The 12,396-nt window shown below is 41.2% G+C and overlaps 1 protein-coding gene across 3 annotated transcripts in view; it reads right to left on the bottom strand.

Annotated features, from left to right (window-relative positions):
* Window positions 1–12,396, bottom strand: part of F8 (coagulation factor VIII) — a 150,926-nt gene that overhangs the window by 117,286 nt on the left and 21,244 nt on the right. For 2 of the 3 annotated variants that reach the window (XM_031660454.1, XM_031660455.1), the window contains exons 2-3: window positions 3,340–3,461; window positions 839–961 (exon numbers count right to left, since the gene is read on the bottom strand). In XM_031660454.1, the coding sequence (XP_031516314.1) occupies window positions 839–961; window positions 3,340–3,461 (245 nt within the window). Of the gene's footprint in view, window positions 1–838; window positions 962–3,339; window positions 3,462–4,862; window positions 5,176–12,396 lie in introns of those variants that run through there. The other variant, XM_031660456.1, reaches the window with a different exon arrangement.

Below are 12,396 nucleotides of genomic sequence, written 5' to 3'. Positions count from 1 at the left end.
TCATTTACATTAGTTATATCTCCTAATGCTATCCCTCCCCCAACTCCACCACAGTCCCCGGTGCGTGATGTTCCCCTTCCTGTGTCCAAGTGTTCTCATTGTTCAATTCCCGCCTATGAGTGAGAACATGGGGTGTTTGGTTTTCTGTTCTTGCGATAGTTTGCTGAGAATTATGGTTTTCAGCTCCTTCTATCAGAACCCTTTCTCAAGAGAGTGCTGAAGAACTCCATCATCCTGGCCATTGTCATTGAACTGGGTGAGACTGATGCTGCCTCTTGCTTTCTAACTCTTCCATACCACTCAACATCAAGAAATACTGGGATAGAGGCTTGCTTCCCACTCCTGGATCACAATCTGTAAGAATGAGATAAGCCTTGAGCTCCCAGTGGCTATCTTTGCCATCATATTAGAAAAGCCTGCCTTAGAATGAAAACAAAAAGGACAGCCCAGCTGAGATGGTGGGAGAAAAATGGTCACAATGCTGAGAGCATCACTTGAATCCTTGGATCCAGCCATACTTGACTGACTCCATGGAACTTTTCAGTTACATGAACCAAATTCAACATTATTTATATGAATGCTTGCACTGTAGCACAGTGGTTCCAAGTATAAGTTCTGGAGTTAGATGGAGTTAGGTTTGAATCCTGATTCCACCACTTACTAGCTGTACAACCTTCAACTCAATACATATTAGTCATTATTGTTATTATTATTATTTTTCAGTAAGTTTGTATTTAAGAGAATAGATCCAACTCCAGGTGTGCCACCATTACAAAGCACACACATCTCACTGTTCTATTCCTGGAATGACAGGACAATAGGAGGGTATTTAACTCACCCTCAGAAGCTTTCCAGTAGGATACACCAACAGCATGAAGACTGACAGGATGGGAAGCCATGTTCTTAAGTGTAATGACCACTGTGTCATAAACCTCAGCCTGGATGGTAGGACCCAGCAGACCTGTAAGAATGAGATGTCCAGCAAAGGTCACTTGGGGATAGTACTCCAGAAAACCTGTTATCACAAAAGTTAAAGTCAAGGTCACAGTGGAGAAGCATGCCCCTGTAATTATTGATAAAAGGTAGTATTTGCTTGCCAACATCAGCCTAACCTTATGGTTGCTCTGAGGAAAGATTTCTGGCAATCATTCAATTCATTCATTCATTCATTCATTCATCTAGAGTTCCTACTATATTCTAGGAACTGTCTTATGCACTGGAGGTGCAGTAGCAAACAGGACAGATCATGGAGATCATATTCTCAAGATATTAATCATATAAAAAAATGAAAAAGAAAAATTCAAGTTGTTATAAATATTATAAAAGATAGTAGTTTGCTAGAAAATGATGAGGCAGGAGGTAGAGGATACTTTCAGTGTAGTAGTCAGGAAGGGCATCTCTGAGGAGGTGACATTTGAGTAGAGATCTGACTAATGAAAAAGAAGTAAGATTTTCAAAGATTTAGTGGAAGAGCATTGCAAGCAGATAAAACAAATGCAAAAGTCCAGAGGCAGAAATAAGCTTGGTCTAGTCGAGTAAAATGTGGCTGAAGCACAGTGAATCAGCAGGGGAGTAACAGAAAATATGGTCAAAAAGGAAACATAACATGTAGGACCTTGCAGGCCACAGGAATTTGGATGAATTTGGATTTTACAAGAAGTGAAATAAGAAGACTTGGAACTTGTTTTGGAGTAACAGTCAACAGGACTTGCTCATAAATATGATGCTGGAGATAGAAAAAAAGAGAGAGTAGTCAAAGAAAACTCCTATGATTTTGGCTTGTGCAACTGGGTTGTTAGTAAGGCCATGACAGAAAATCAAGAGGAAAATTAAGAGCTCCACTTTATGAATACACTAAATATAAAATGCCTATAAACAGTGTATTGAATGAACTGGATTTAGTGGGATAAAAACATAAAATAGCCTTATTTTTCTTAGACCACTGTTTTTAATTACATTATGTGAGATCTCCCTTTTCCTGCACTTTGGCTGATCCCAAATCTTTTCCAGTAACCTTCAGATATTAACCAACAGTATCACTTTTAGGTTCTAACAAGTCCAGTCCAGTCTAATACCAAATTTTTGATGTCTTCTGCAATTGCAAGTCCCCTTCCTTCTGCAGCTACGTTCTGACAGCCCCAGAAATTTGCAATATGTAAAATTAATTTTTTTGGCAGCTTCGCTGCTTTCCCATCTTCCGCCCCAACTCACCTTTCTGCCTCTGGACCCTCCATGGTAGGAGCAAGTGGGAAGGATGGCTGGGCGGAGGGTGGGGGGAGGTAAAAAAAAATAGGCACAACAACAAACTCTTTCTTGATAATGTGGCATTAGTACTCCCTAGTTGTGACACATACCAAAATTCTGCCTTTCTTTCTTAGGGAACTTATGAGTTCTTTGGAGACCTCTCCCTGCCAACATGGAGACACCCCACTGCACCTGATCTTAGCATGGGATATACCTTCTCCTGCTGGTCACTTGTATCTCTCCTCTCAGATTCTGCTTCTGGCAGTACAACCCACACAGGCTTTTTCTGTTGAGGTTATCTAACCCCGGCAGGAAGACCTCTCAGACAGAGTCTTTGTAAGACAAGTCCCATTCAGTGACCTTCCTGGCCTTACACCTAACAGTGGTAGTGCAGTTAACTCCCACTACAGCCCACTCCCCCTGCTATTCCATCAGAAGCCCTTTTGGCCTCTGACCTTGAAAATTTGTCCAGATAAAAACCAGGCAGTAGTCAGTGTCTCCCAAGTTCCATAGGTACCTTGTCCAGTCTTCTAAGTGGTTCTCCCGAGGTCTCCTTGATTATAACTTGACATGAGGGACAGGCCTCCCATCCCCCATGGGGTAAGCAACACATAAAACACCAAAGAGGCTCTCCAAAGAAATATTCAAATCTAAAGTTTTTCATAAGTTCCCAGCCTTTTTTTAAATACAAGGTTGGAGGTGAGTCAGGGGCTAAGGGTTGCAGAACCAATTTTGGACTATTACCTGAACAAGTTCTAAATCGATAGGCTGATACCTCTCTTTAGAATAAGGGGATACTTCCCACCTGTAATTCTCAGCAACAATTCTAGGACAGAAAATATCCTATCATAACATGTTGTTACATATTTTATTTGACATCTAAGTAGAGGTAAGCAGTTGGCATAGACCAAGCAGAGGAAGATGGCCCAGTAAAAAGACAGAAAATGCAGTCAGTGTATTTCCCTATAGGTAGCAGTTAGGGAAACCTTCTCTTTGGCAGCTGCACTTTTTAACTGCAACCTCAAGATTGGGGAATCTGTGATAGAAAATAAGATACCCAATTTCATAATTAGCATTCAACATTGTTTTTATTACCCATCCAGGGTGGCCTTGGCTTAGCGATGTTGAAAAGGTGATCCGTGAATTCTACAAACACAGTCTTTTTGTACATGACTGAGGTGTTGAATGGAAAAGATCTTGGCACTCTAGGAGGAAATCTGTGAAGAAAGGAAAAAGTCGTTCATTTTGGTGGACGCTTCAAAAAGCAGCTGGAAGTAATGCTTCCATACTACTCTTTTCTACTATTAACAAGGAGGTAAATTTGAAGTTGTATATAAATCCCTAACATCCATTAAACTGAAACACTGTTTTCACAAGTCAACTGACACATTAGGTGTCATGTGATAAGAATCATAAAATCAGTAACCATACACTGCATCAGCCAAAAATCCTTTGCCAAAGCAATAGCTACTGCATCCTTCAATTTCATCTCTAAAACAGGCTATAACTTTCATCTAAGTACTCTGTATTCAAATTTTGTCAGTATGTACCTAAAATTATACTTCCCTCCTTAGGGATACCAGGAATATCACAGAGAGAATTACCTTTCAGCAGACTATGTATATTGAAACCTACTAGTGCCAGGAGCTGTAATTCAGAATCAGTCCTACGTTAATGCTCATTCTTGTCTCCACTCAGATACTCCCAATTACTCATTTATTCATGAACCAGCTACTGAATCAGAAATTATATAATTACTTATATAAATGTTCCCAAAATGTTATTATTTGCCTCCATTGTCAAAGCCGTTTTAAGTGAAAGCTGGTTCCCAACTTTTCCTCTCTCCCTGTGTGACAGTTTAGCATGTCGGGGGCCTCCTCAAGCCAAATAATCAAAAGGACCAATGTGAATCTTGGTGAATAAGGGACACTGGCCCCAAGTGAATTGGTGGAAATTACAAAGTGGTTGAAGGTGACTATCTCCACTCACTAGTTTCATGTGCTGATGAGTTTTGCACACCACGGAGCAGTTCTGCAGCTTTCTCTATGCCACAAAGAGCCTCTCTTCCTGACTTTTATGCTTCTGGACATCTAACTTTTATCGCCCATCGGATTTTACCAATTGGTATCATTTCAACAAGCCAAAGGCACAACACACGGGCATTTGGGTAATTAAGGGCTTAGTCGGAGAAAGCAAGGCTCCTGCCCTGGAAAAAAAGCTTTCATGTATAGATCTAAAATTGAGCATTCGCCCTCCACAGATGTACATTGATTCACTTATGAACCACATACTACATGCCACTGTGCCATAACAAAACACATCAGACATAAATATGGAAAAGGAGAGATTTTTAAAGACATACACTTAGATGTGAAGCAGTTGTTTTGAGTCTCGTGTCTTACTGACTCTCAGGGGCTTTTGAAAAGTGGTAGATGTGAAAGATGGAGAACAGCACAAATAAACGCTCGGTATGGTGGACTACTGAAGAAAGAACCCCAAATATCATCCAGCGAGACACTCCCTCCATTGTCATAAATGATGGCAATAATGATAAAGTGAGGGAAAGGAGAGGGAGTTTCTGATTGTAAGTATTCACATGCTTGGAATAAAAGCCATACCATGCCTCAGATCATCAGGATGTGAAACGAGTAAGAAGGGGTCTGGGCATTTATCACTTGTTTCTTTCTTTCTCAATCTTGTGGTGAAATAACAAAAGTCTCATTGTTCCTTTCAGGAGCAGCCACACTGGAGAATCATTCATTCTTGTAAGAAAGTTTGCTTTTCCTTTAGTCAGAATGCTGAGATAGAGAAGGAAAATACAATCTAAAAATGGTGAAAATAGCTAAATTGGTAAATCAGTGACCCATGGGGATTTCAGTTTTAATAATCGTGGTAAAATACACATAAAATTTACTATCTTAATCTTTTTTTTTTTTTTTTTTTTTTGACAGGGTCTCACTTGGTCGCTCAGGCTGGAGTGCAGTGGCGAGATCCGCCTCCCAGGTTCGAGAGATCCTCCCGCCTCAGCCGCCAGAGTAGCTGGGACTACAGGCGTGCGCCACCATGCCTAGCTAATTTTTTTGTAGAGACAGGGTTTCACCATGTTGCCCAGGCTGGTGTCAAACTCCTGGGTTCAAGCAATTCACCCTCCTTGGCCTCCCAAAGTGCTGGGATTATAGGCGTGAGGCACCACGCCCAGCCTAACCATGTTTAAATGTACAGTTCAGTAGTATTAAATATTCTGGCCAGGTGTGGTGGCACACACCTGTAATCCCAGTACTTTGGGAGGCCAGGGCAGAAGGATCACTTGAGCCCAGGAGTTCAACACCAGCCTGGGCAACATAGCAATACCTGGCCTCTACAAATAATAATAATTAGCCAGGCGTGGTGGTGTGCACCTGTGGTCTTAGCTACTTTGGCGCCTGTGGTGGGAGGATCACTTGAGCTCAGATGGTTGAGGCTGCAGTGAGCTATGATCGCAAAACTGTACTCCAGCCTGGGCAACAGAGTGAGATCCCATCTCAAAAAAGAAAACATGTGTAATATTCTCCCATTCACCTCCAGAATTAATTTTATGTTGCAAACTGAAACTGTATAAACATTAAATAATAACTCTCACCTCCCCCAGTCTCTGGCATCTACCATTCTACTTTCTGTATGATTGTGACTACTCAAAGTACCCAATATAAGTGGAATCATACAGCATTTGTCTTTTTGTGACTGGCTTATTTCACTTAGCATAATATACTCAAGGTTCATCTATGTCATAGCATGTGTCAGAATTTCCTTCTTTCGTAATGCTTTGTGTGTATATACCACATTTAGATTATCCATTCATCTGTCAATAGACACTTGCAGGACTTCTACATTTTAGCTATTGTGAATGCTGCTGCTTATGAACATGGATATGATGGTTAATTTTATATGTCAACTTGACTGGGCTAAGACATGCTCAGATACATGGTAAAACAGTATTTCTAGGTATGTCTGTGACGATGTTTCCAGAAGAGAATAGCATTTGAATTTGTAAAGAAGATCACTCTCACCAATGTGGGTGGGCATTATCCATTCCACTGAGGGCCTGAATAGAACAAAAAGACAGAGGAAGGGCAAATTCACTTTCCCTGTTTGAACTGGGACATCTATCTTCTGCCCTTGGACATAAGCATTCTTGGTTCTGCCTTCTGACTTGAACCCTGTATTTTTACCACACAGACACACACACACACACACACACACATATATATACACACACACACCCACACACACACACACACACACACTCTTGGATCTGTTTCATTGAAGAACCCTAATACAATTGATGTATAAATATCTCTTTAAGACCCCATTTCAGTTCTTTTGCATATATAGCCAGAAGTCGAGTTGCTGGATCATATGGTAATTCTGTTTAATTTTTTGAGAAACTGCCCTATTGTTTTCCACAGCAGCTGTACCACTTTTACATTCCCAACAGTGCACAAAGGTTCCAATTTCTCCACATCCTCACCAACACTCATTATTTTCTGTTTTAGTTTTGATAGTAGCCATCCTAATGGGTGTGAGGCGGTATCTCTTTGTAGTTTTGATTTATATTTCTCTAATGATTGGTGATGTTGAGCATCTTTTCATGTACTTATTGGCCATTTGTATATCTTCTTTGGAGGAATGCCTACTCAAGTCCTTTGCCCATTTTTAAATCAGGTTGTCTGCTTTCTTGTTGTTGAGTTTTAGGAGTTCTCCATATATTCTGGATAGTAATCTCTTATATGATTTGCAAAGATTTTCTCCCATTCTATGGGTTGTCTTTTAACTCTGCTGATGGTGTCTTTTGATGAACAAATTTAAAATTTTTTCATGAAGTCCAATTTGTGTTTTTCTTTCATTGCCTATGCCTTTGGTGTCATATCCAAACAGTCATTGCCAAATCCAATGTCACAAAGTTTTGCCCTATGTTTTCTCCTGAGAGTTTTATAATTTTAGGTCTTACATTTAGGTAATGGATCCATTTTGAGTTAATTTTTATATGGTGTTAGATAAGGGTTCAACTTCATTCTTTTTCATGTAGATAACCAGTTTTCCCAGCACTGTTTGTTGAAGACTATTGTTTTCCTATTGAATGGTCTTGGCACCCTTGTAGAAGATCATTTGGCCATATACAAAAGGGCTTATTTCTGGACTCCTTATTCTATTCCATTGGTCTATATGTCTATCTTTATGCCAGTACCACACTGTTTTGATTACTGTAGCTTTGTAGTAAGTTTTGAAATCAAGAAATATGAGTCCTTTAACTTCGTTCTTTTTAGAGTTATTTTGGCTATTCAGTGTCCTTTGAGATTTTTTTTTTTTCTTTTTTTTTTTTTGAGACAGAGTCTTGCTCTGTCACCCAGGTTGGAGTGCAATGGCGTAATCTCAGCTCACCGCAAGCTCCACCTCCTGGGTTCATGCCCTTCTCCTGCCTCAGCCTCCTCCCACCACCACACCCAGCTAATGTTTGGTGTTTTTAGTAGAGACAGGGTTTCACCGTGTTAGCCAGGATGGTTTCGATCTCCTGACCTCGTGATCCACCCGCCTTGGCCTCCGAAAGTGCTAGGATTATAGGCATGAACCACCATGCCCGGCCCCTTGAGATTCTATATGAATTTTTGCGTGAGTTTTTCTATTTCTGCAAGAAATGTCACAGGAATTTTGATAGAGATTGCATTAAATCTATAAATTGACATCTTAACAATATTGACACCTTAACAATATTGTCTTCCAATCCATTAACATAGGATGTCTTTCAATTCATTTATGTTTCCTTTAATTTCCTTCAGGAATATTTTGTTGTTTTCATTGCACAAGTGTTTCACCTCCTTGGTTAGGTTAATTCCTAAGTATTTTATTCTTTTATATGCTATTGTAGGTGGAATTATTTCCTTAATTTCCTTTGAAGTGTTCATTTTTGGTGCATATAAATGCAACTGATGTTTTAAATTTTTATTTACTTTTTTTAGGATAGAGGGTCATGGTCTGTCACTGGAGTGCAGTGGCACAATCATAGCTTTACTGCAGCCTTGAACTCTTGAGCTCAAGTGATCCTCCCACCTTAGCCTCCCAAGTAACTGGGACTACAGACTTGCACCACCACCTCTGGCTAATCTTTTTTTAAATTTTTTGAGACAGGGTCTTGCTATGTTGCCCAGGCTGATCTCCAACTCTTGGCCTCAAACAAACTTCCTGCCTTGACCTCCCAAAGTGCAGGATTACAGGTGTGAGCCACCATGCCCAGCCACAATTTATTTTTTTGTGTTGACTTTGTATCCTGCTACTCTGTTGAATTGATTGACTAGTTCCAACAGTGGTATGTGTGTATGTGTGTGTTTCTGTCTGTATGTGTGATTGTTAGGGTTTTCTACAAAAATGATTACATCATCTGTGAACAGAGATAATTTTGCTTCTTCCTTTCCAGTTTGGATGTATTTTATTTCTTTTTCTTCCCTAATTGCTCTGACTAGGACTTCCAGCACTATGTTGAGTAGAAGTGGTGAAAGGGGTCATCCTTGTCTTGTTCCTGATCTTAGAGGAAAAGCTTTCAGTTTTTCACCATTGAGTATGATGTTCGCTGTGGGTTTTTCACATATGGTTCGTACTATGTTGATATAGTTTCCTTTTATTCCTAGTTTGTTGAGTGTTATCATCATGAAAGGGTATTGAATTTTGTCAAAAGATTTTTCTGCATCAATTGAGATAATCACATTTTGTCCTTCGTTCTGTTAATGTGGTGTATCACATTGACTGATTTTTGTATATTAAAACATCCTTGCATTCCAGGAGTAAATCCCATGTAGTCATGCTGCATAATCCTTTTAATATGCTCCTGGACTTGATTTGCTAGTATTTTGTTGAGGATTTTTGCATGATAAGAGATACCGGCCTGTAGTTTTTGTTTGTTTGTTTTGTTTTTGTTTTTGTTTTCTCATAATGTCTCTGTCTGGCTTTGGGATCAGGGTAGTGCTGACCTCATAGAATGAGTTGAGAGATGTTCCCTCTTACATTTTTTGGAAAAGTTTGAGAACGATTGGTGTGAGTAATTTTTAATTTTGAAAAGGCAACATACTTAAAAAGTAGACAATCAGACTTCTGGTTTCCAGTCTGGCATGTAAGGAGCTTAGAAGGTGCTACTCCGTCTTAACAAGTAAAAAGCTGAATAAACTGAAAAATCAACAACTCTTCTTCAGATAAGCCAGAGAAGTGAGGTCACAGGTCAATCTGCTGCCCCCACACATTGGAAAGACAGGTGAATACAGAGAATCACAACTTACTGAAGCCAAAACCTAAGCACAGAAACTTCCATGGGAACCAGCATCAGGGTAGGAAAACCTGAACTGTAATTGACAAATTGCTGCAAGCTCAGTGTGGACAAGTCTGAGAGTTTAAAACTCCATTGAGGAGGGGGGCGGGCATGGTGGCTCATGCCTGTAATCCCAGCACTTTGGGAGGCAGCTCAATCACTTGAGGTCAGGAGTTCGAGACCAGCCTGGCCAACATGGTGATACCCTGTCTCCACCAAAAGTACAAAAATTAGTGGGGAGTGGTGGCATGTGTTTATAGTCCCAGCTATTTGGGAGTCTGAGGCAGGAGAATTGCTTGAGCCAGGGAGGCAGAGGTTGTAGTGAGCTGAGATCACACAACTGCACTCCAGCCTGGGTGACAGAGCAAGAATCCATTTAAAAAAAAAAAAGAAAGAAAGAAAAGGTTCCAAGATGGCCAAATAGGAACAGCTCCTGGCTACAGCTCCCAGTGTGAGCAACACAGAAGACAGGCGATTTCTGCATTTCCAACTGAGGTACCAGGTTCATCTCACTGGGGTGTGTCGGACAGTGGGTGCAGGACAGTGGGTGCAGCCCAACGAGTGAGAGCCAAAGCAGGGCAAGGCATAGCCTCACCCAGCAACCGCAAGGGGGAAGGGAATTCCCTTTCCTAGCCAACAGAAACCGTGACACACAGCACCTGGAAAATCGGGTCACTCCCACCCTAATACTGTGCTTTTCCAAGGGTCTTAGCAAATGGCACACCAGGAGATTATATCCTGCGCCTGGCTCAGAGGGTCCCATGCCCATGGAGCCTCCCTCATTGCTAGCACAGCAGTCTGAGATCTAACAGCAAGGCGGCAGGGATGTTGGGGAAGGGGTGCCCACCATTTCTGAGGCTTAAGTAGGTAAACAAAGCAGCCTGGAAGCTCGATCTGGGTGGAGCCCACCACAGCTCAAGGAGGCCTGCCTGCCTCTGTAGACTCCATCTCTGGGGACAGGGCATAGCCAAACAAAAGGCAGCAGAAACCTCTGCAGATGTAAATGTCCCTGTCTAACAGCTTTGAAGAGAGTAGTGGTTCTTCCAGCACAGAGTTTGAGATCTGAGAATGGAAAGACTGCCTGCTCAAGTGGGTCCCTGACACCCAAGTAGCCTAACTGGGAGACACCCCCAATTAGGGGCAGACGGACACAACACACCTCAAATGGCCGGATACCCCTCTGAGATGAAGCTTCCAGAGGAACGATCAGGCAGCAACAATTGCTGTTCAGCAATATTCACTCTTCTGCAGCCTCCACTGATACCCAGGCAAACAGGGTCTGGAGTGGACCTCAAGAAAACTCCAACAGACCTGCAGCTGACGGTCCTGACTGTTAGAAGGAAACCTAACAAACAGAAAGGACATCCACACCAAAACCCCATCTGTATGTCACCATCATCAAAGACCAAAGGCGGATAAAACCACAAAGATAGGGAAAAAGCAGTGCAGAAAAGCCCAAAATTCTAAAAATCAGAGTGCCTCTGTCCCTCCAAAGGAATGCCGCTCCTCGCCAGCAATGGAACAAAGCTGGATGGAGAATGACTTTGACCAGTTGAGAGAAGAAAGCTTCAGACAATCAAACTTCTCCGAGCTAAAGGAGGAAGTTCAAACCCATTGCAAAGAAGCTAAAAACCTTGAAAAAAGATTAGATAAATGGCTAACTAGAATAACCAATGTAGAGAAGTCCTTAAATGACCTGATAGAGCTGAAAACCATGGCATGAGAACTACGTGACAAATGCACAAGCTTCAGTAACCAATGCTAGGAAGAAACTGCGGCAACTAACAAGCAAAATAACCAGCTAACATCATAATGATGGGACCAAATTCAGACATAACAATATTAAACTTAAAAGTAAATTGGCTAAATGCTCCAATTAAAAGACACAGACTGGCAAATTGGATAAAGAATCAAGACCCATCAGTGTGCTGTATTCAGGAGACCCATCTCACATGCAGAGACACACATAGGCTCAAGGGATAGAGGAAGATCTACCAAGCAAATGGAAAACAAAAAAAGGCACAGGTTGCAATCCTAGTCTCTGATAAAACAGACTTTAAACCAACAAAGATCAAAAGAGACAAAGAAGGCCATTACATAAGGGTAAAGGGATCAATTCCACAAGAAGAGCTAACTATCCTAAATATATATGCACCCAATACAGGAGCACCCCGATTCATAAAGCAAGTCTTTAGAGACTTACAAAGCGACTTAGACTCCCACACAATAATAAGGGGAGACTTTAACACCCCACTGTTAACATTAGACAGATCAACGAGACAGAACGTTAAAAAGGATATCCAGGAATTGAACTCAGCTCTGCACCAAGCAGACCTAATAGACATCTACAGAACTCTCCACCCCAAATCAACAGAACATACATTCTTCTCAGCACCACATCGCACTTATTCCAAAATTGACCACATAGTTGGAAGTAAAGCACTCCTCAGCAAATGTAAAGAACAGAAATTATAACAAACTGTCTCTCAGGCCACAGTGCAATCAAACTAGAACTCAGGATTTAAAAACTCACTCAAAACCACTCAACTACATGGAAACTGAACAACCTGCTCCTGAATTGACTACTGGGTACATAACAAAATGAAGGCAGAAATGAAGATGTTCTTTGAAACCAAGGAGAACAGAGATACAACATACCAGAATCTCTGGGACACACTTAAAGCAATGTGTCGAGGGAAATTTACAGCACTAAACGCCCACAAGAGAAAGCAGGAAAGATCTAAAACTGACACCCTAACATCACAATTAAAAGAACTAGGGAAGCAAGAGCAAACACATTCAAAAGCTAGCAGAAGGCAAGA

The sequence above is a fragment of the Papio anubis genome, chromosome X (genome assembly GCF_008728515.1).
Source record: "Papio anubis isolate 15944 chromosome X, Panubis1.0, whole genome shotgun sequence".
In the NCBI taxonomy this organism is placed as follows: domain Eukaryota; kingdom Metazoa; phylum Chordata; class Mammalia; order Primates; family Cercopithecidae; genus Papio; species Papio anubis.
The sequence above is the reverse complement of the archived record's forward strand: the minus strand, read 5'-3'. Positions and strand labels throughout refer to the sequence as shown.